The sequence below is a fragment of the Ambystoma mexicanum genome, chromosome 4p (assembly GCF_040938575.1).
Source record: "Ambystoma mexicanum isolate Mex_15411 chromosome 4p, UKY_AmexF1_1, whole genome shotgun sequence".
NCBI classification, from domain to species: Eukaryota; Metazoa; Chordata; class Amphibia; order Caudata; family Ambystomatidae; genus Ambystoma; species Ambystoma mexicanum.
Genome location: NC_090927.1, coordinates 454,519,119 through 454,542,315, shown reverse-complemented (window position 1 = coordinate 454,542,315; position 23,197 = coordinate 454,519,119). Strand labels below are relative to the sequence as shown.

Sequence of the window (23,197 nt, the reverse complement as noted above, 5' to 3'; positions counted from 1 at the left end):
ACATTTGCTGCCATCAGCCCATTCTCGACACACAGCATTTGTAACCACAAAGTCAAAGAAAAAGTTAAGGCTACTTTGTATCCTAACTAAACTTTACTGCAGTGAAGTTACTGCAGTGAAGTGTGCAATTATAAATATCCAAGAAAACCACAAAAGTAGACAGTCTCAGTACATACATGTTTTATAGACTGCTCAGTTGCCGAATACATAGGAGCACAAAGCAAGGGGAGTAAAGCAAAAGGCTTTACTTGCATCCAAAAGGTTAGCAGTCAAAACAAAAGCAAAAAAGAAAAAGAAAGCGTGCCCCACAGAAGTACGAGAAGAAAATAGCACTGTGGGCGGAGCAAATAGACAAAAACTCCATTCTGAAGCGGAGCGGAGTAGGAGTCGAGTAGGAGCAGTCCTGCAGTCCACTCTGTGCTACTGGAGTAGTGTGTGTACACAGTGTCTATTGCTTTCACTGTGGGCGGAGCAAATAGACAAAAACTCCATTCTGAAGCAGAGCGGAGCAGGAGTCGAGTAGGAGCAGTCCTGCTGTCATGCGTGTCAGGCATGAAGGAATGGGCTCCATAACTTCGGCGGAAGACGAGGATGACACAAGAAAATTGCGCAGCTTCCGCCCGCGTGTGGGTTCAGAGACTGACTGTTAAAACAATAACAGGCACCATTAAAAAAGGTGAGCGATCACAACACTTGCATAAATCTGTCCACATGCAACTTAATGAGGATCAACACCAACTTGCATCACTGCAGCCCCAAATTCCCTCAGAACTCTTACCTCTGCCGGTCTCTTGTGGCCCCGCACCTCCCCTCCCAGGTTTGGCTGTCGTTCCCGGGCCGCCTGCCTTGAGACTGGCGCGGGTGGATGAACGGGAGGGAGAGGGACTGAGTGGTGCTGACCGGGACGTTGTTGAGAGGGAAGGGCGGGATGGCGTGGCACGGCCCCCCTCGGTCCCGACCTGCATGGAGAACGTGGCCCGGACGCCGTGCGGGGCACGGGGAGAGCAGGAGTCTATCGCCACAAGGAGGGGGATGGCGCTGACCGAGGTGTCGAGCAGAGGGGGAGCAACGTTGGTGACGGACCAGGAAGTCGGAGGCTCGCCGGCTTTGGAGGCACCGCCCCCCCACATTAACCAGCAATGTGCTGGTCAAACAGTCTCGGTTCAAGCTATGGTTCACCTTCCATATGGTTCCCGCGAACCAACATCTCGCCTGAGTGGTTTGCTAGATCAGGAGCCGGAGACAGGATCCCGGGACGTTCAAAGCCCGGTTATAAACAAAGGCTTAAAGAGAAAAAGAAGTAACACCAACACAGAAGATACGGGGCGGTGCGGAGAAAGCGAGACAACGCTGAAGCCCGTCACCAAAAAAGCCTCAAAATTAGTGAAAATCAGAAGAGAGTGCCAAAGTGACAACTTACTCAAAGCCCAAAATGCAAGTTTGAAAGAAGGGAACAACCTAAAAAAGTATTTCCAGAAAAAACCTCACAGACCGCAATCAGATGAACTCTCGGACGCCGAAATTTTGCAGGCAGTCAAGGACTTTTGGCCACTAGCCAAACAGCGAAGATTGGCTGAGCCGGCATACCAGTCTGACCGTTCTTTCCCGGAAGAGTCCTTAGAGGTAATAGAAGGGGAAAATGAGGGCCTCATAGGTTCAAAGGACACAAACTTGCCATTAAGAGAAATCCAAAGCCCCACACCAAGCACTCCCCTATGCATATCCATCAAAGATCAAACTTCTGCAAAAAAGGTCACCCCTGACCAAACCGAGACAGAGTCAGTGGTCTTGGGGAAAATATCCAACAAGCCTGAGGTATCTCGGGGGGGGGGGAAAACCCTCTCCCGCTGCCCTCACTAAGGTTCGAACGGGGGAGGAAAATGGAACAAGTGGCCCACGTCCTTTACCTTTGTCAGAGCCAGTGTTTTTGGGGAAGGTTTCTAATGAGCTCAGAGCCGCAGCAGATAAACTCTCTTTAGTGGGCCATATTGAAGACCGACTTGGCGAGAAAAATTGATCTATTGGCCTAACTACTCCACCTTTGACAAGGCTAGAATTAGAGAAGGAGCTGCTAATTTTAGAGACAAAGTGGTTGTCTAACCACAGTAACTCCTTCAGCAGCGCAGTTGGATACTTCGATTGACAAGGAAAACGGATCGACGGGAAGATCCACTTCCCTTTTGACAAGGCCCGTGTCTGATAAAGTACCTTTAACCCCAGGGAGATCAAGAGAGCCCTCACCTTTAGAAATTTTTCAGCAAAAACTTCAAAAGCATGGCACAGAGTCCATAAACTTACCATCGATTGGATTACCAGACATTAACGAAAATCCACGCCTGCATGAATCCTGCAGACATTCGATAGGGTCCGTGGGGTGTACAATGAACAATCAACCTATGAGAAAGTCTAGGATTCAAGACTTACAAGACAAAGTAAGACCCATCAACTTATCAAATCTTTCACCCTTAGAAACACCAACGAAGAAAGGGGACATGTTCACTACAATGTCGGCGATGATAATAGCTTTAAACCCATTCATGAAGCTATACGAAACAATAAGCGAAAACTTGAAAAATCACACAAATATTCAAGCAACAATGATTAATAAATTGACATAACTGGAAGCTTACATCATGGCCCGAGAGAAACTAGAGGCTGAAGTGCTTCTGGGAAAGGTAATTACAAACTCTTCTTTGGTTTCTGTTACACCTACTTGCTTGAACACGGAAATGAGAAAAAAAATAAAAAATATCGACCAGTACGCAAACTGAACTAAGAATTGACCTGACAGAAGAAAACTACAACGTTGGGCCAAAAAGTTCTACTAACCATGGGCTGTGTATTAGCAATGTAATAGATCACATCACACCAGAGCCAGCAAACACTAAAACAGGCAACATCATATTGGAAAGAGGAGCTTCTGGAAATGGTGATCAAAACACTACTGAAAAACAAACCGCAACAAAGAAAAACATAAGCGCCTATCAACCGACAAATAAAAAAACTTTACTGGCTCCAGTGTTTAAAAAAGCCCTCATGTCGAAGATCGTCGTGCCCAGTTCCAACACAAAAGACCTCGTACTGGTCCTGGCTGAGAAGGAAGAGATTGTACCCCCTAACGCAAGTACTGGGGTCACTTATGGAGCAGTGGGCTCCCCAAAGTCGATAGAAGACTTTCTGGCTGATAAAGAAATGATGAATTTAAGCCAGCACATGATAGATGAAAAAAGTGAAGAGAATTCTCCTTCATCCACTGGAACAAACTCACATAAGACAAAAGATCTAGCAAAAAAGGCAAAAATGGGTATTCCCTTAACCTTGGAGGAGCAACGTAAGTCGAAGTCCAAACCGACAGGATGGACTCATGAGCCTACAATAAATTCAACTGGTACTCAAGAAAAGAGTAAAAAAAACACACATTTGAGTGAAACTAAGAGGAAGTCCGGGGAGACTTACCATAAGGAACACACACCGAAAAGGCAAAAAATTGGCTCATCTACCATGACACGTCATTGTACAAAACAATACCTGAAAAAAAGAGCTATAAGAAGTACTTGAGCAGCGCTTCTACATCAATAAAAAATGACTACCATCATTATAAGGAGACGGACCCTCCAAAGAAGAGATGGGTGCTCAAATTAGAACAAATTCCAGGAAATGAAGACGACGTGACATTGAATCGAGGCTCTGTATTAAGACTATTTTCCTTCATTCCAAAGCTTGGAGGCATCAAATCAGAGGAGCTGCTGATTGTTGATCCAAGTCAGATAAACCGAAAAGCCATTTCTCTATACCTATCGTCTAAAAAAAGTACACGACCTTCTAATAGAAGAGACCAAGTCCCTATTACGAATGGGCTACGACATCACTAAATCGTCAAGATCGATAGCCCCGAGGTCAATGACCAGGTGTGACAAGGCATTCAAACCTGAAGAAAGGGAGTTTAACATGGGACTCCGTTCAAGCCGATCTGAAAGAAAGCCATCTCTAGAAGGAGATGAACAAGAAAAAGAGAAACAGTACGAAAAAGATAGAAAAAAAGCCACATACCGGGGGAAGGCCACGGATCATTACTTGGCTCAACCTAAAGAAGGGAAAGGAAAAACCCTGACGGCAAATAACCAAGAGATTGATGATTACAAAAGTGCTAGAAGCACGAGTGATAAAAAAAACGGCCATCACGATAACAAGAACCATAGAGAAACCAGCAGCAAAGGTAAACCATGGATCAGTTTCAGAGACGAAAACATCTCATAGCATATGGGCATGGCTACCAAAAGCCCTCCAGACGGAGACTAAGAGATAGCAATGCAATGCTAAAAACGATGCGAGCGACAACTACAATGAAGAGGCGAAACATCGACCACTCTTTCCAATAGGCTCATAGAACACCAGAGGGCACTCCCACCTGACTGCACAGGGAGCCATAAAACTGGCTGACTATGACATATTATGTCTCCAAGAAACATGGCTCACACAAGAACCAACATTAGATGGCTATGCAATAGCTTTTTCTCCGGCCAAGTAAGGACCAATGGGTCGACCATCTCCTGGTCTCCTAATAGCCTGCAGGCAGGGCTCCGGATGCGCCTTGGAAGAAATCCTGGTTTGCAACACTTCTTTATTACTGGTTAAGGCTACACGGTCAGATGGCATCTCGAATGAAAACAAGGGAAAGGCACCAGTCATCATTATAGCAAATACCTACTGGAATCCAGCATCATTGACTGACTCGGTCTATTTGGAAATGGTGGAAAGTGCAATTGATGAAGCAATAGGAGACCATCTGGCACCCTACTTTTTGATCTGTGGGGATCTAAATGCCACCTGTACGCAGGCCTCTAATCCATCAATTTCCCATGAGTCGGAAAGGTCTAGATGAGGATTGGCTTGGCTCAAACTGATGAAGTCAAGAGAGATGTACAACTTAGACAGCGGGTTTCCTGACCCTCTCCGGCCTCCGACCTGGAAACGAGATGCGTTGATGGCCACCATAGACCACATATTCACATCGGCTTCCCTATTATCGGTCTTGACGACATTTGAAGTGATTGAAACACCAGCTAGTGATCACAACCTTCTTTGTGCTACCTGGCCCAGGAAAAGGGCTGAAGCAAAAATGGAACAGCTCTCACTAGGAGTTAACACGCAGCGTGCAAGACTGAAATTATCGGCAGCAGCGATCTGTGACCTTAAGTCAAAATACCATCTGCAGTCACATGGGACACCTGAAAGACAGATTGACTACCTCCCTTTATTAACTACTTACAGCCGCCAAATGGGAAAAGGCGCCCCTAAAAAAGCGCATATCCACAGATACGATCCAAAACTGGTGGAAAAAAAAAAAAAGGAAATGCAAAGATTAAAACGGCAAGCAATCAAAATAGCAACCCCAGTGGCACTAAAAGTAGCGAAAGAGAGCCAACGCCAATACAAAACTTGGGTCCACCATCACAGAGCAAATCTGTATCAACAAGACGCTGAAAACATAAAAGCATTAATATCTAACAACAGCCGAGAGTTTGGTCTCTCTTAAACTCGGCTTCCTCTCAATCTGAACCAGCATTTATCTCTAACATCGGAGAAAGTACTTGGGTGAATTTTTTCCTGATTTTATTTGAGAAGAGACAAACTACGTTAAGGCCATCGAACAAAGTTGATACAACAGATTGGATCTGCTTAGACAATGAAAAAGAAATAACAAGAATGATAATGAAATTGAAAAACTCGAGAGCTCCTGGCCCAGACGGCATAACAAATATAGACCTTAAGGCTTTTCCATCAGAATGGGCCAGACTCTTGAGTGAAATTTTCAGAAGATGTGCAAAATTAAAATCAATCCTGCCATCTTGGAAATCTTCTAATGTAGTACCAATCTATAAGAAGGGGGATAAAGCAGACCCGAGAAGTTACAGGCCAATAGCCCTATTTGATTGTATAGGGAAGGTCTTTGGCTCGTTGCTACTGGAGGAATTTAACGTATGGGTAAAAACTGCGCCATGCAGAGACCACCTCCAAACAGGATTTAAAAGAAACTTGGGCACCACGGCCAACATTCTGCTACTAAGTGCTCTAAAGAGCAGAGTACTTGACGGAGGCCCACGCATTTTTGTAATCTTCATTGATCTTACTCAGGCCTTTCACCGCGTAGATCGAGCACTTTTGTGGGCTAAACTTGAAGACTGGGCCTGTCCACAAGAGATTTTGGATCCTATAAAGGCCCTGTACACTGATACCAGCATGAAAGTGAAGTTAGACCAGCAAGGGCTATTCTCCAAATCCATTCCAACAGCCAGAGGAGTTAAACAAGGGTGCCCTCTGGCCCCTGCGCTGTTTTTGGCTTTTTTGGGCGATTTACAGGCAGTAAATTCAGCAGTTCGATGTTTCCCCCCCAAATTGGGGAGTGACCACATACATAGACTGTTATATGCTGACGATCTAATATTGATGGATCATATGCCTATTGGGCTGCAACGTCAGCTGAGCGGCCTTGAGGAGTACAGGAGGATAAATAATCTGGACATAAATGAAAAAAAGACCAAATTTATGATTTTTCCGGCAAAAACCAGAAGATCTGAAAAGGTTACGCTCCACCTAGCAAAAGAACCAATTGAAAAGGTGACTGAGTTCAGATATCTAGGCGTAATCCTGGATAGTTCGAGTTCTGAAAAAGTGATGCAGACTCATTTATAATTGAAAACAAAAAAACTGATTGTCAAGAGAAGGCCATTAATAGGAAATTTGGCAAATTTTCGTTGCTACCAGTCCTCGAGTTTTACAAGAAAAAGGTCGTCCCATCTTTGACATATGGCGCTGATGCAATGCCAACTCTACCAGCCACCCTGTGGCCAAAAATAGAAGCTTTATTCTGGAGATCAATATTAGGACTTCCAAACTCTACATCGGTGGCAGTGATTAGACAAGAACTAAGCTTGCTGTCTTTGGGAGGCATAGTAAAAAAAATCAATTCTCTGATGCTATTCAGGAAATGCAAAATGGCAGAAGGCCACTCAATATACAACCTGATATTGAAAGAAGCAGAGAAAGGCACCAACAAAACATTAACTGCCTGGTTCTCTTCGAATCAAGATACTTTAGCATCAGTTGAAAGTGATGAGGAAACCTTGTTCGCAAATCCAACTAAAATCCAGAAAAAATTGAAAGAACTAGACTGGATCAGAACAAGAGAAATAGCATCAAATAACAAATTGACTCAACACTTGCCTCTCAACACAAGGAGATTCAATGAAGTACAACCTTATATTAAAATGTTTCCGTCAAGACGGGCTCGTGATTTGCTCATGAGAGCAAGACTGAACCGCTTATTAACAAAACGAAATCCTGGCTATTAGAGGTAATTCACCAACAAAAAAATGCCGTTTCTGTACTGATGAAGCTGCAATAGAGACAATTCGGCATTTGATTCTGGAATGCTCGGGCACTCGAGGCCCAAGAGCGCAGTACTTACCAGATATTATGAGTGACTTTGTATTAAGTGACCAAGACAACTGTTGGGCTAAACTAATAGGCGGGGACAGAACAAGCTGGCAATTGGCAACTTCTAACATCTTGAATTATATAAATACGGCTCTACTTTCACAGGACCCGCCTCGTTAGTTAGCACGCTAGCAAAACTATCTACAGACGTTGAACTTTGCACCGCTTCTTGACATGATTAGCATTTTTTCTTTTTGAGAATTTGCTTTCATGTGATTTTTTGTAAAATATCTTTGATTAAACACAAATAAAAAAATAAAATAAAAAAAAAAATAAAGTCTTTCCCAACATGCACACACATCCACAGAGCACAGGCAGCCACAGAGAGGTGCGCGTACACACAGGCCCTGCACAGATCTCTCCCCAATAAAGAGCTTGCACACGCCCCACACACAGAGATTGAGAAAGAGTCCAAATGATTAAAAAAAAAAAATCTTCAACATGGGAAGTGGGCAGGTAAATTAACAGGCAGTTACAAAAAGATATGGCAAGCCAGATTCAAAGCAGATTCTCAAATACAGTATATTCTTTGCTGTGGTCTCTAAGCTGTACATCTAAAGCAGACAAATCCTTGACACAGTGAAAAGCAATCAACTGCTTACAACACAAACATTTAAAGTGAACAGATTTAACAATACGCAGTTATGACCCTTACTAAAATACAAGGTTTTTGCTTTCTTGTTTTAAAATCTTTAACAACCTCAGAACTTGCATTTTACAGAAAAAGTAACATTGAAACGTAAAAAGCATGCAATGAACTTAAGACCAATTTAGTTGCAGTACTAACCCCATATCGGCTGGCTAAGACCTGGCTCACAGTAGCATCTACAGCTGCCAGTTTAACCTTTCCTTTAGTTTGTTCCTTAACTTCCGTTGCCGCAGCTGCCCATTCTGGCTCCAAGCTATGAAGAGAAGGATTCATTATTAAAAGAAAGTATTATGTTAATGATTGTTTTGCTAATGGAACAAGGAAACTTATTTGTTTGGCATCTAGCCAGTAGCAATATCATTTTCAGGTATTAAACTTAAAAAGTAAAAAACACAATGTTGTGGGAAGAGGGGCTGCAATCAGGAGCCTAGGAAATTGATTCTTTAGCCCCAACAGCCTTGTCAGTGGCTTATTTTTGATCTGTGGAATAATCGAGGATCCAGTCAAAAGTCAATAGGGGAGGAGGGTTGGTGGGGGGGGGGGGGGGGGGGGGGATTTAGCCTAATCTAGATGACCCGTGGACCAAAGGCAAAGGGTGCCTTTGCACGGAGCAGAGGAGTCTAGTGCAGCAGCAGCCTTGGGACAGGGGTGGTACAACGGGACATGGGAAAATGGGGTATTGACAACAGCTAGGGAGTATGAGATCAAGGAAAACAGAGCAACAATGTATACTTCATTAAGTTTATAACTAACTTGACATTAAGTGTGGATTTGAAAAAAAAAGTTTCCTTTGAAATGTGCTTTACAAAAGACTAAAGTTGACCATTTTTAAATGTGATAACTTACGGCCTCAATGCCAGAATGCCTAAACCTTTTTGAAGACATCATACAGAAAATAAGTAACTATTCATGAGAAACTTCCATACCAATAAAAAGAATAAGAGTTGGAAATACTGTACATTATAGGAGCAGCACTACCTCCCCCATCATACAGGAGGATACCATCACGTAAAACCTAGGACTGCGAAAGCAGTGTCCATCGTGGGTGAGCTGGAAACATCTGATTGCTACAGAAGACACTTTCAATTCATATATCTATAACTAGACATCAATATTTGAAAAAGCAACTGTTATTCATGATATATACACCACTAGAAAATGTTCTTACGTTTTGCAATGTCCACACCATGGAGCAAAAAACTCTACAAGCCAAATGTCTTCACTGTTAAGCACAGTTGCATCGAAGTTGTCATCATTTAGTTCAACAACATCCTTCTTACTGCCACCTCCTCCACTCTGAAACAGGAACAATGAAAGCTTATTTTTAAGTCAAAGAAACAAGCAGCAATATGGATTATTGCAAATTAATAATGCACATTTCATCATCTTCAGAAATCAGTTGATTGCCAATGTACATTTTATTGGTGGATGCAGGGCTTCTAGAAGGAAAGCTGAGAAGACTATCAGTGAGGTTACCACTCCCTTGAGGTGGCATGTAAATAAGATGGAATGTAGTGGAGTCTGTGCTTGAGATGTGGACCGGCATGAGGGATATGATGGAGCTGTGGGTGTAGGGGTGGCATAGGGGGATGAGTGGGGACACAATTACTGGGCAGGGACAATTGATCTTATGGATGACTGCCACCCCACCTCCATTTTTTCCCATGCCGTCAGTAGGATTAGTGTAGCCATGGGTGCAAGGGAGAATTTTCAGTTCTATGCTAATTCCCTTCAACCTTAGAGACCCTCAGCTCTTTTGCTGGACTTTAGGACTTTGATTTCTATACTGGAATGAGCACGATCTTTTTCTAACTCTCTCATGGATTTTTGATCTGCTTTTTGACTCAGTTTCTGTGATTTTGGAGTCTGACAAACTCCATAGGCAGCACCTTTTATATTGTGACACAGCACGTTCAGAGAAGGGTCCCAGCAAAGTCCTTTGGATTTCTCTTAAGGTTTAAATACCTTCTCTTGGGTAAACTACTGTTCCCAAGAGTAGTAGTGAAATTGACTTTACTTACTGGTTTTCCTATGTAGGTTCAGCACAACGCATCTTCTGTGAAAGTACTGGGGGGGTTAATTAGTAGCCCCTTTTCCTACCTACTCAAGTAAAAAAAATGTATGTTACCCTCACGACATTTAATGGCTGGTGGCAGTGGTTTAAGTTTCCTTCCATTGTGCCTTTTTACCGCAGGTTGAATCCTCAGCTGCAGTATTTCACCCATGGGTGCCCATTTTGTCAAAATGGCCCGTTCTTTTTTTTCAGCATTTCTTGCTTGGAGGTCTTTCTTGGGTTTTACTCTATGCGCCAAACCAGATTTAACCAGTTTGTTCATTTTGCCTTTGGCAGGCTTCAGCTGAAGCCCACCTCTGGCTCCAGTGTCTGGCAGGGCAGGAAGCGAGGGAGGTGCCCGAAACTCCCCGTCCTTAGTCGCATAGGTTACCTGAATCCACCCAAAAGGTGATTGGCTGGCTGGCTTGGAGGACAGCCACTCTGCTGTTTGAGTGACCGCTAGGCTGTGCCTGAATGGGAGAAACCTGCATAAAAGTCGAGGTCTTTTGAACAGAAGGCAGAGTCTACTACTGGACGAAACGTCCGAAGAAAGAAGCTGGAAGAGAAGCTTGCAGCACTCTCCTGGAACATTGGTTTGCCCAGTGAAGCCCTGCTGCAGTGCTGAAGCCAGAATTTCGTATAGACTGGAGAAGCCTGAACGGATGACTTCTTCCCCTTGAGTTGGTGGGACAAACCAACCGAAAAATGAGTTTAGCTGGAACCCTCTCCCTGCTGGCTGTACTTCCTTGCTGCTGAAACAGAGTGGCAGGGGTCAGGAACACCAGAAATTAGTGCATCGTCCAAGCCGGACCCAAGCTCCAGGAAGATCCTAAGGACCCTCCCGAAGCAGGACGAGCCCAGCCTGAGCCACCTCATCAGAGTGCTGGATGCCAGAAGCAAGGGAAACCCACAAGGTGTACAAGAACCGCAGTGGTGCCATTTGCCAGTAGCTGAAACCGCAAAGTGCCGCTGAATTTGAAAGAGCCCGTAGCCTCCGACGACCTTCAAACTGCAGTGCAGGAGTCCTCCAGATGTCCTCCCTCTTATCCCCACGACTGAGTCCCAGGAACCCAGAATCTGCAGGACTGCAACCAGAACAGAAGCCAGATGGATCCTCTTCAAAGAGGTATGTACCCCCTGGCCAAGACAGTACCTTTTAGGTTTGGTCTGTAGCTTGCAGAAGCTGCCTTTGCAGAGTCGATTTCAGCTTTGCCCTTCACAAGCCTCACAGCTTGTGGCCCAACAGCGATTCTTTTTACTACAAACTGTAAACTTTGTGCAAGACTTTCATGCTATCTAAAGAAGTGCCTCAGCTCAATGGACTTTGCCTGCACTGGCTCCCTGCAGACTCGTCTAACCCAGTGTCTTTGGTTCTAACTGTCCCTCAAAGTTTAACTTGTATTGCTGGGAAGGACCTAACCTAGACTTCATTGGGAGATTAAAAAAGGTGTGTGTGTGTTTGTGTTCCCAAAAGGGGTATCTACTTGCTAATCTTAAACCCGAGGAAGATTTGTGTAGTTTACTTTTATTGTTGCATATTGCCCTTTTTTAAAAAAAAAGGCTTATTTAAAACGGACAAATAATTATTTTACTAGAGAACGTTCAGTGCAAGTGCCATTTGGACACTTGTAATTGTGAATCTCGATGTTGCATCTCTACAGCTCACATTTACCCCTCTTGATGCAAGTCTGGCTGCTCAGTCACTCTACCAACTTGTGTTGTACAGACCTATACCAATAGGTGGGTTACCTATTACCAAGAGGACAAGGCTGGCGTAGTCTCCCACAGGGTTACTGCATCCAATCTTGCCTAGCAAAGTCCACTTAGGGTAAGACTTTATAAAAATATCCCTTGGTATACAGAACCCCCAACTTCGAGTATGAGGCTCTACTACTCAAAGTAGTGGTAATGTGTTAGGGGAGTTTCCCTCAAGTCAGACTACTGGCAGTAAGACTTTAGTAAGCCATCCCAGTAGTTTGTAGATCCCAACTCTTAGTATCAATCTGTACTGGCTCAGGACAAGACCTTGATAGTGTAGTAGAGCAGTCAGTCTTATTTTAAGAGGAAGATGCGAGCTGTAGGTAAGTACTCTGAATCTTAGACAGGCACAGCAAAGAATCACTTGCACATAGTTATATGAAAGAAATATTTATTATATTTACACCAGAATCACTTTAAATACTTAGAACACTTCAAAAAGGGCAATTTCACTTTTGTGTTTGTTCGCAATTACATTTGTAGCAACGTTAGAAAGGGAAAAGACAAGGTTATGGTATTATTGGTAATTGCGCATTCATGCGGTTTTCAACAGGTCATACGTCAATGCATTTACTCTGAAAACACCTAAGAAAGTAACTTCAAGGGAGGAAATTAAGTGGTTAGTGCAAAATGAGCTTGCTTCAAGGTTCTAGAGACCGTTTCTTCGGCTGGCAAGTCTTAAGTCCAAAAACGCAAACCCAACTAATGACAGTTCGGAGAGGGCTTGAAGTCTTGACAAACAGCAAATAATGAAGAATTCCTGCAGATTCCTTCCAGTTTCTAAGTTATTGAAGCAGCCAGTTAGCAACTAAAAGGAAACCTAAATACAGACTTGATAAGGGGACACAAGCAGCAGCTTGGGTCAGAGATAAGAGAGGGTTGCCCTGGATACATGTATGTGCACTCCGACTTCTTGGAATCCGGTAAGCAAGACCTTAGAAAGTGTTCAGAGTTGGCTCCTAGGCGATGTGGCCAGCTCTGGACCAGATCTCCGGATTCCTTGGTATGGGGACAAAAGGCAGAACAAAACCACGAACAAAACACAAAAGTGAAAGTGCCCTTTGAAGTGTATTATAAAGTAAGTGTTGATTGCATATTGCATTGGCAACGTACAGATAACCTGTTTGAAGAGTTTAAATGACGATTTTTTTCTCTTGTAGTGTTAAAGGAATGGTTTGCTCAAAAATGTTTATTTCAAAAAAAGCGATTGGCTTTTTTTTTTTTTTACATAGTCCCTGTGTAAAATTGAGCAATTCAAGCTCAAAAATGTGCATAAGCAAGCACATGGGCGCATCCATTTTGTGAAATGGATGCCCGCCTGTGCTGGCTTTTGCGGCACTAATGAAGGAAAAGCCAGCCAGCTGTAGTAAACAAAAGCTACCACTGGGTGGCTTTTCCTTCATTGGTGCCGGGACTCGGAGGGCGCGGACCGGAAACTACAGGCAGAAAAGCTGCATCTCGGTAAGTGCTATTTATTTAGCCCGGAAAACTTAGAAATATAACCGCAGCTTTAAAAACGTTGTATTTATGTTTGCGGTCGCTTTTGAGCGACCGCAAACAAATACAACGTTATTGTGTTTGAAAACCCTGCGGTTTTCTCCGAGCCTGAGAAGCTTTGAAAGAAAAACCGCAGCGTTTTCAAACACAACCGCGTTGCGTTTCTGCCTAAATATGCTTTCCCATTCGGTGCTTTAGAGCCCCAAATAGGAAAGCAGATTTAGGCAGAAACACCACGTGGTTTTCCGCAATGCTAAATGCTGCAAACCACGTAGTGTTTTTGCTTAAATCTGCTTTCCCATTTGGGGCTCTAGGGCTCCACCGGAGCCCTAGAGCCCCAGAGCCCCAAATGGGAAAGCAGATTTAGGCAAAAACACTACGGCATGTAAACACAACATTGTTGTGTTTCTGCCTGCCTTTGCTTTCACTTTGGGTCTCCGGTGCTCTCCTGGGGGCGCCCCGGAGACCCAAAGTGATAGCCACGGCAGGCAGAAACACAATGCGGTTGTGTTTGAAAACGCTGCGGTTTTTCTTTCTGAGTTTCTCAGGCTCCTCCGAGCCGGAGGAGCCCGAGAAACTTAGAAAGAAAAACCGCAGCGTTTTCAAACACAATAACGTTGCATTTATGTTTGCGGTCGCTTCCTACCACAACCATAAATACAACGTTTTTAAAGCTGCGGTTTTATTTCTAGGTTTTCTGGGCTCCTCCAGCCCGGGAAACTTAGAAAAAAAAACGCAGTTAGTGTTTATTTTAATTAAAAAATATAACACTTACCGAGATGCAGCTGCAGCTTTTCTGCCTGTAGTCTCCGGTCCCCGTCCTCCGCGTACAGCACCAATGAAGGAAAAGCCACCCAGTGGTAGCTTTTGTTTACTACAGCTGGCTGGCTTTTCCTTCATTGGTGCCACACAAAAGCCAAAGCGAGCACAGCGGCGGGCATCCATTTCACAAAATGGATGCCCCCCATGTGCTATCTTTGAGCTTGAATTGCTCGAAATTTTACATAGGGACTTCGAAAAAAAAAAAAATGCCAATCGTTTTTTTTTATATTGCCCATCTATCTTTGAAATAACATTTTTTTGACGAAACATTCCTTTAAGATTGAAACTCTTTATACATCTTGTACTAGAATGTGCACATTGTAAAACACGTACAAATCTTTTACTAAAATTTGTAAACATCGGTTTTGAGGATTGTTTGACGGTACTCTGGGATAGAATGTTGTTGGGAAACCATCGTCCACTAATATTTCCACTAGTCAGATTACTGAAACATATAGAAAATTAGCTTTTAATTAATGCTGTATAAGCTGTTTAAAGCAAGGATAGAAATGGTTCACTATGTTTTATATAGTTAATAAATGCATTTTATCGTTTTATCTAAAGGAAATGAATTTTAGGTCTGTTCGTAGATACTTTGTTTTATGTAATGTTTCTTTTTCTCATGAATGAACACGATTATCGTTGATTAATACTGTTCATCTATATTTAAGAAACAAGTCTTTTATATCATTGGAAAAATTGTAAAACAATTAATTGGATTTTATGTCCATCTATTAACAAAACTTCAAATCAATGTAAATTTGTAAAAACTTGTAAAGGTTTTTTTCACATCTTCCGCTTAAAATAAGCCTAACTGCTCTGCCACTCTACCAAGGTCCAGAGTTAGTACAGACAGTTGGGTGGGGGGTGGGGGAGGAAGGGGAAGGAGATCTACAAACCACTGGGATAGCTTACTAAGGCCTTACTGCCAGTACGACTTTAGGAAAACTCCAACAGTTTCTGGTCACCTCCACTGTTGTCCCAATCATGAGACTTTCCTGTCCACTGACGGCTCAGTTTTTCTCCTTGAGACTTCCAGATGCACTTGATTGGCTTAATCTAATGCGACAGTTGTTGCTTCTGCTCCTATATGGTGGTCATCCTCCTCTCCCGGGAAGGATGATTATGTTTCTTTGGATCAGCATTGATCAGGGGTATGAGTCCCTGTCTTCTGGAAACTATTCGAACATGTGGAGGAAGCTTTGTACTTACTGAGATGTTGCCCCATTTCAGGAGAGACATTTTCAGACTGGCACAGGGAGTACTTACCTCCACACCCTCAGACATGAGATGGTGGGTTATTCATCAGGTTAACCTTCAGAGTCCATGGGACAAGTACTACTCCGGTTCTGCAGGTCCTCCTTTGCTACTTTTTGCCATAAACTTATACTGGCCCAAATTCTCCTTTGCTGGGACTTCGATGTCGCGAAACCTAGAACTGGAGGTCTTCCAGGAAGACTCCACTGATGCCCTACGGTGATGGGTACATCTTTCTCCACTACTGTGAACAGACACCAATATAACTAAGGCTCTGGTTATTGGATTGGTCTAATTTCCAGTGGGGAACTTTTACCAACTCTGAAAACTCCTCCACTGTGACCTTTATGGATGCTTTCTTGAACACTTTTTTTTAGGGGGGTCACCAGCCGGTCCCTGGAGTTTTCTACAAGAGACTGAAATCATAATCACTGATTTACTGTACCTTTTTAAATCACTTAACCACAACAATTGTAATGTACTAAGTTACTCTGTATAACTGCTGGTTACTTCTGCATATAATGTCTAGGCATAGAAAGAGACTTATGGGTCTGGTATTGTGAGCTGGTTTTCCCTATGGGTACTACACATAGCTATATGGTGTACATTTGTTACTAGAGGTGTGAGGAATTGCTGGGACTAGTTCATGTGCTAGCTGACTGCTTTTCTAGCTACTGCTTAAATGAGCACTGCTTTGCCTTTAGTTTAGATGGTCTTTACATCATCACCGCACGGGGACTGGTCACAAAGCTGGCAAACTGTCAAATCTTCGATTCCGGTAGCGGTCATCAAGCACACAAACTGGTGTCCTTTTCCCTGGCTATTCGGTTTCTTGCAGCACTCTGAGGAAAATACAACCAGCTCTGAGAATGGCATCCATGTGGCTTACGAGTTGATTGGTCCCAACAACTCAAAGGAACAAGTCGTCCTTGAAGGGCTTCTCTGTCGAGATGAACTTGGCGATTCGGACCTGCAGCATGGCTTCACCGGGCAAACCAATGGTCCATGAGTTGCAGCAGTCTTCTTCCAGCTCGTCTTCGGTTCTTTCGTTCCAGTGGTCAACTGCCTTCCAAGCCAAGAGACTCGCCTTTTGTCCAGTTTCCTCCCATTCAATCCAGCCTAGCTGCCACTCACCCAGCAGGGTGGCTGTCCTTGCCGGACAATCAGCCATCCAATCACCCCAGAGTGCATTTGGGTCTCTTAGGAGACTAAGCACAGGTGGTTTCAGGCACCTCCCTCACTTCCTGCCCACCCCAGACAGTCAGGCGCCAGAGGCGGTCTTCAGTCCTGAAGCCCACCAAAGGCATAGGAACAAACAGGCCAAACTAGGTTTGGTATGCAGGGACAAACTCTACAAGGGCCTTTCCAAAAAGAAACAGCGAAAAAAGAAGACCGGGACCAGTCTAAACAAAGGAGGCTCAGACGCCATCTTGAAAAACATGGCTCCCACGATTTAACACCACCGGTGTTCGCTGTCGGGGAAAAATAATGGTAGTTTGTTGTAAAACCACTGCCACTAGCCATTGCGAGAGGAAAGGGTAGCATTGGACTACTACGTGAGTTTCTAGACATAGGGGATACTAGGTAACCCCTCCAGAAATCTATTGTAAGATAGGGTGTACTGGGTCTAGGAATTTAAAAAGACTAGTAAAGTCAATTTAACTTTACTTTCTCTAGGAAACAGTAGTTTATCCCAGAAAAGGATCTAAACCTTGGGATAGCCTGAAAGGTTTCCCTGCGTCACTGCACGGAGGGTGCTGTGTAACACACATGAAAAGATGATGCCTATGGATTGGTCTAAATACCCATAATCAAAGAACACAAGAGTAAAACACACATCAAAATACATTAGATTGGGAAACAAGGCTCACACTCTCGCCAGGTAAAAAAAATCAAGTCCTCAAAATCCAGAAAAGTTGCTGGGGGCCCCTAAGGTGAAGTGAATTAGCACATTTATTAGAATTCTCCCTAACACACAGGAGTCCACTTCTTAGCTGAACTGGGATTGCAGGGTACAGACTGCAACTTCTGGTACCAGAACTACACAAATTGTGAACAGCAGAGCTTCTTCATACCCTAGCTTCAACAGTTCATCCTGTCCCCTATCCAGCACAGTCCCTAGTGGGTCCTCATTAGTCACCAACAGAAGCATCACTGTAGAACTAGAAAACCGGGCAGCCACTGGTGAACTGACATAAATGTCCACAGTTTTGGTAGTCAAAGCGGGGCATTGATTACCTTCTGCAGTACCGACCTATTTGATTCAGTCAAATTTCCAGTACTGGCTGAATGATTAGCACTCAGGGGTGAGCTGCATCGTCAGGAGTATATCCCTGCTGACAAAAGCTAGTCAGTCTTTCCTACCAATTCGGTTACAATGGGTGCCCAGTGAAGTGGCCATTTCCAAAGGTGTTCCCAGGATATTGGACACTGGATCTGATACATGGAGTATCTGCAAGCCTTTGGACACATCCCAGAGAGCAACTGGAAGGTTCCTGACAAATCTGAACATTACTTACTTCACAGAAGATAAAATACTATCAATCTTTTTGTGTGAATGTTCCCTTATTGATGTTTGTGTTTCATTGTATCTGAACCATCAGATTGCATGAATGAGCCTGGAAAAGCATGCAAGAAGCCCTTCTGCCTTCCTTCAAGTAAGTCACTTTCATTTGACCTCAGGGAAAGAAATAACTGTCCTAAAAAAGGGTGAATAAAAATACCCGTCGTCCAGATTCATATCCACCACTGCTTCTTCCACCCAATCGATCCTTGACAAGTGATCTGAGCGCACTCAAAGCACTATCCACGATAGCTTCACCAGTCCTTCCACCTGCATATGGAAAAAAGTATCAGAAACAATGTAAAATGGGGGACATTTTACTAAATGACAACTCCCTCAAAACGGAATTTCAAAAGCGAATTTAAAATAAGACTTCCAACCACTGCGCAGTGCAACATTATATTTTAAAAATATATTTCTTTTAAAAAGTAGTTTCAGGGAACAGCAGTGCCAGAAGCTTTCCTCGGAGGGCAATGGCTAGCCAAAGAAGATTACTGCTACTGGCAGGACAGTTTCCATGGGCATGCCAGCTGGTTGCAGTAGTCAAGCTATCAAGGACCAGCTGTCTGGAAGGGAGAGGGCAGGACAAGAACATAGGCTAACATGTTATTTTCTATAAATATGATGTGCACACAGATTTAGTCAATACATTTTAGACCTTTCTGAAGCTAAGTGCACAGTTCTAGTCAATGAAAGGAGAACATTCCATGTTCGTTTATGGATCCATTTTTGTTTAGCTTTTGACGGTCAAACATTTTGACGACATTTGGTGGTGGCCCCCACATTATATTTTGCAGCGGTGGAGTCATCTTTGAATCCAAACACCATTCAGGGACTAGTCCTATGTAGTCATTGTTATTGCCACCTTGGAAATATTTCTGGCTGGGACATAGTCGAGACATATTTAAGGCAATATAACACTGAAGAGAAGCAATGTTCTGTCCGATGTATGGAGGATTCCTCATCTATGAAATCTATTTCAGACGCACTGTGGCCTCTGTCATGGTTGAATCATCCCACTAACAATTTTCTCACATTGCCCCGATGAAGCATGCTCAAAGCGAACAACTTTAGAACACAAACAAAAAGGAATGCACCTCTGCACAAGCTTAATACACCCAGAGTTACTAAAATAACACTAGTATAATCCAAATGTTAATATTTTAATTCTATGCAGCTTTGCCTCTAAATTATTTGATAGTTGCTCTAACCATCTACTTCAATTGGATACAAATATCATCCAACTACAGCTGCTATTTAGTATTTTGAATAGATGGTGTCCTATGGGCATTTGTCTTTGAATGCTCAAGTTGGCTGCCGTAGAGTAGCAGATTTGAATGGGGTTTCCACTCTTAACACAAAGAAAGATCCTAATTTTCCAGCAAGTACAAACTTGTACACCATACATATTCTAAGAGCCCTAATCTGTGCAGTGCAGAGTGTGGCCTTCATCACACTGCAAACCACACCATTGAAGTTGTTTTCTGCATAATAAATGTAGAGAGGCGTCTTGCTCTTGTAAGATCCATTGCTACAAACACCATGGGACCAACTTACTCAAGTGTCCCCATGCTAGAAATACTGTTGAGTGAGCCTTGCTACTATTGTACGTTATGTTAAAGCCATTTGATAGAACTTGGCACCTCGAGGCATCTTCAGCATGGTGCTGCAGTGTGACATTTAACATGCACAAACAGATAAACCCTCATTTATATCCAGTGAGAGCACGCATTATTATAAATGCAACAGGGTGTAAAAAGGCAGTACTTTTATAAACCTAAGAAGGTAATATACAAACTCACAGAACATATAGATATACAATTCATAACATGCAACGCAACAGGTGGCTAAACAAGGGAGGAGAAAACTGCTGGCATAGACTGATATGACAATGCTAAACATTCCAAATTCTGCAGGCCAAATAACTGGGAAATGTGCCCATACACAAATATGGCATGGAAATTTCACAGAAACGCCTTTTAAAAAAAATTGGATCGTAAAACACGTTACCTTGGTAGTCTTCTGGCTTATTCTTATTGGAACTAAAAATCTTGATTGTGGGAAATCCTTTGACACCGTACTGTCCACCAAGAGACTGATGTTTATCTGCATCTACTGCACCAATTTTTACTACTCCCTATGAGAAATCAATTATGGAGACTTAAGAATACAATAGCAAAGTGATGGTATACTACTGTATTCAACATAGGAACAGCAAATTATTCCAAATCCACCCCCACTTGCTCATTCAGCGTTAGACGGTCACCATACATTGATCAATAATGGAATTAAATAGAAAGAAGATAGAAAAAAATACACAATTCCAGCTCCCATCATTCGATCTACTGTTCTGAGCAAGGCCTCCAAAGACAACCTTACATTATATATTTAATTTGCCAACCAACATATAAACAGACTTCTAATTAATGAGGGGTAATTGCTGTGACATACAATGGTCAAAGCTGCAGTCAAGGGTGGTGTGCTTAAGGTTAATTAGCAATACAATTTAAGTCACTTAAGCCTCCTCTTGTTGCTCGTTTGAATTTCGGTTGTACAAGCCAGTGTGCATAGGCTGCACTGGATGGTCTAGTAGGGTTGGCTTTCAACGTCTTTTGTGACAGGTAAGGGGTGCAGAGTAGGAAAGGCATCTGTGTGTAATGAAACGGTTTTAAAGATAATCGTTTCTTGAATGGGGAGCCAATGGTCCTCCCTTTTGCTGCCAAAACGTAATCTCGTTTCGGGATGAGGACTAAGCGGAAAGCATTGTTCAGGATCACCTGAGATGCAGGCAGAGACCGTTGCAATTCGATCCTTGAGCCAATGAACGCTCGGGCAATGGTGAGGCAGCTGGTTGGCGTTAGGAACTGTCTGGCAGCATTAATCTATAGATCATAACATCTGCAGTAGACACTGTTGCCCCAGCCCCGCCCCCCCCCTGACCTAATGAAGAGACAAACCTGTAAGACAACTGAACTCCTGGTACACCCCCAACCTAAAAGATCAGACAAAAAACGATTAGCAGAATAATGCTGTAAAAAACCTCAGACTCCTCCAAACTGAGTTATGCCCAGCAACCAGTATCAAGGACTGCTCCGAGGCCCTAGCACGCCTAATGACCACCTTCCTCAATGCCTCCTTTGCCACAGGTATAGTGCCCATTGGTCTCAAAGAAGCCTGGGTTCTCCCGCTTCTAAAAAAAACAGTCCCTTGACACAACAGCCCCCAATAATTACTGGCCATTACAACCGTCCCGTTGCTTCTTAAAATGGTAGAGAGCAGCCTACCTACAAATGCAATGGTACCTGGAAACTAACCACATCTTAAGAATGTGCCAATCTGGTTTGCGCCCAGGCCATGGTACAGAATCAGAGCTGCTCGACATGGGGAAGCCACCTCTCCTATCCTCCTGGACTTGTCAGCAGAGTTTGACTTGCTAGATCCCAAAATCCTGACACCACCTTACCACCTCAGCCAACTTCTCCACTGAAGTCACAGCGTGCGTCACCTTCTTTCTAGAGGGGAGAGTCATGAAAGTGTTTACTGACAACGCTAGCGCCCCACCAGCCCCCATCCTTTGCAGGGTACCACAAAGCTCTTGCATTTCGCCTACACTCCTTTGACATTCTTGACTCCCTCGACATAGCATATACCAACTATGCCAAAAACCCGCAAATTCTCCCACTACCTCTCTGGCAACTACATAGATGACTCGAATACCCTTGATTCCACCTACACAACCACCTCTGCCTTAATGGAGATAAGACTTAATTGGACCTTGCAGTGCTCAATAAGCTAATACACCGCATTCAAAATTGACTGCATCGTGATCTCCACAAGACAACACTAGGTGTCCATCTAAATGCCACCCTCTCAAAGACCCGCCAAGTGAATAAAAAAAAAAAAAAAAAAGACCCTTCCTATCCATTATCAGCTGCCTTGCCATAGCACAGGCTGTCACTAGCATCAGGCTTGATTATTGCAATGTCCTATTCGCTGAGACCTCGTCGCAAAACATCCAAAAGCTCCAATTCATTCAGAATAACGCACTCGGAGCAGCTCTCAACATTCCTAAACGGCACAGGTCTCTGCTGCCAGGAAAGCAGCGCACTGGCTGCCTATCGGCGAACGGATCATGTACATTACTCACAGATGCATGTCCAACACTGCACCCCCCATACCCCTCCCCCCCCCCGACTCCACTCAGAAAAATCACAAAAGTAACAAGGACATAATATGCACATCGCCTCCGTCAACAAGTCAGACGTGCAAAAGCGGCAGGATGAAGTTTCCCATCCATTGCAGCCAAACAATGGGACTCTTCCTCCCACCCTGAGAGCCGAACCCTCATTCATGGGAATTCTGGAGATCCTGCAAAACCTTTTTTGTTCGCCATCACTCCCAATGATATTCATTTCACTCTGCTTCACCAATCAGTATGTTTGTTATCTTTTCTGCAAGTAAATGGTTCACTAACAGCAACCTGTAGGCATCAAGGCTCTGTGCGCTTTATAAATGAAATAAAATCAATTTCGTTGTGTATGTGGCAGAAAATGCAATGGAGTTCACTAGGCATGTGAGTGAGAGGGCGGCATCTAGGTGGACACAAAGTGGAGACTGGGATCTGTAGGTCGTCAATGTAAAGGAAGCGTATTGGTTGTTGAAGGATTTGGGATTCATCAGCATAGTTGGTGTAAGATACGCCGATTGAGTACAGAAGGTCAAAGTGGGGCTTGGTAAATATATTGTATATGTGTATGCCTCATGCTTGAACATCCTCAGATTGTTTTTCTGACAAGATATGTGTAGAGAACTGATGTATTTTTCTTCCTTCGCTTCCCATGCCGTGAGGGCACATGTGTTTCTAAGCAAATTCTAGTCATTGCCTTTCTGTAGCTTGAAAGTAGGGTACATTCGGAGGTCATGAATCTGCTTAGATTTGTATGCTGGTCGTATATTAGCAATCAGTACCTGATGACTGGGGGTTAGCTGAAAGAACAGGTGTGAATAAATGCTTCAAGACCGCCTGTCCCACCTGAGAATCTGTTCTTGCTAATTTTTCTGCACAATAGCGCTGTGTGAAAGCGTAAACCACCATGTTGCT

General features: G+C 43.5%; 1 protein-coding gene across 1 annotated transcript in view; it reads right to left on the bottom strand.

The window, feature by feature from the left end:
- PDIA6 (protein disulfide isomerase family A member 6) overlaps window positions 1-23,197 on the bottom strand; it is a 179,943-nt gene that overhangs the window by 98,086 nt on the left and 58,660 nt on the right. Inside the window, exons 4-7 of the mRNA XM_069605971.1 lie at window positions 20,107-20,233; window positions 18,257-18,366; window positions 9,315-9,442; window positions 8,285-8,399 (exon numbers count right to left, since the gene is read on the bottom strand). Coding sequence (XP_069462072.1) covers window positions 8,285-8,399; window positions 9,315-9,442; window positions 18,257-18,366; window positions 20,107-20,233 — 480 coding nt within the window. The remainder of the gene's footprint in view (window positions 1-8,284; window positions 8,400-9,314; window positions 9,443-18,256; window positions 18,367-20,106; window positions 20,234-23,197) is intronic.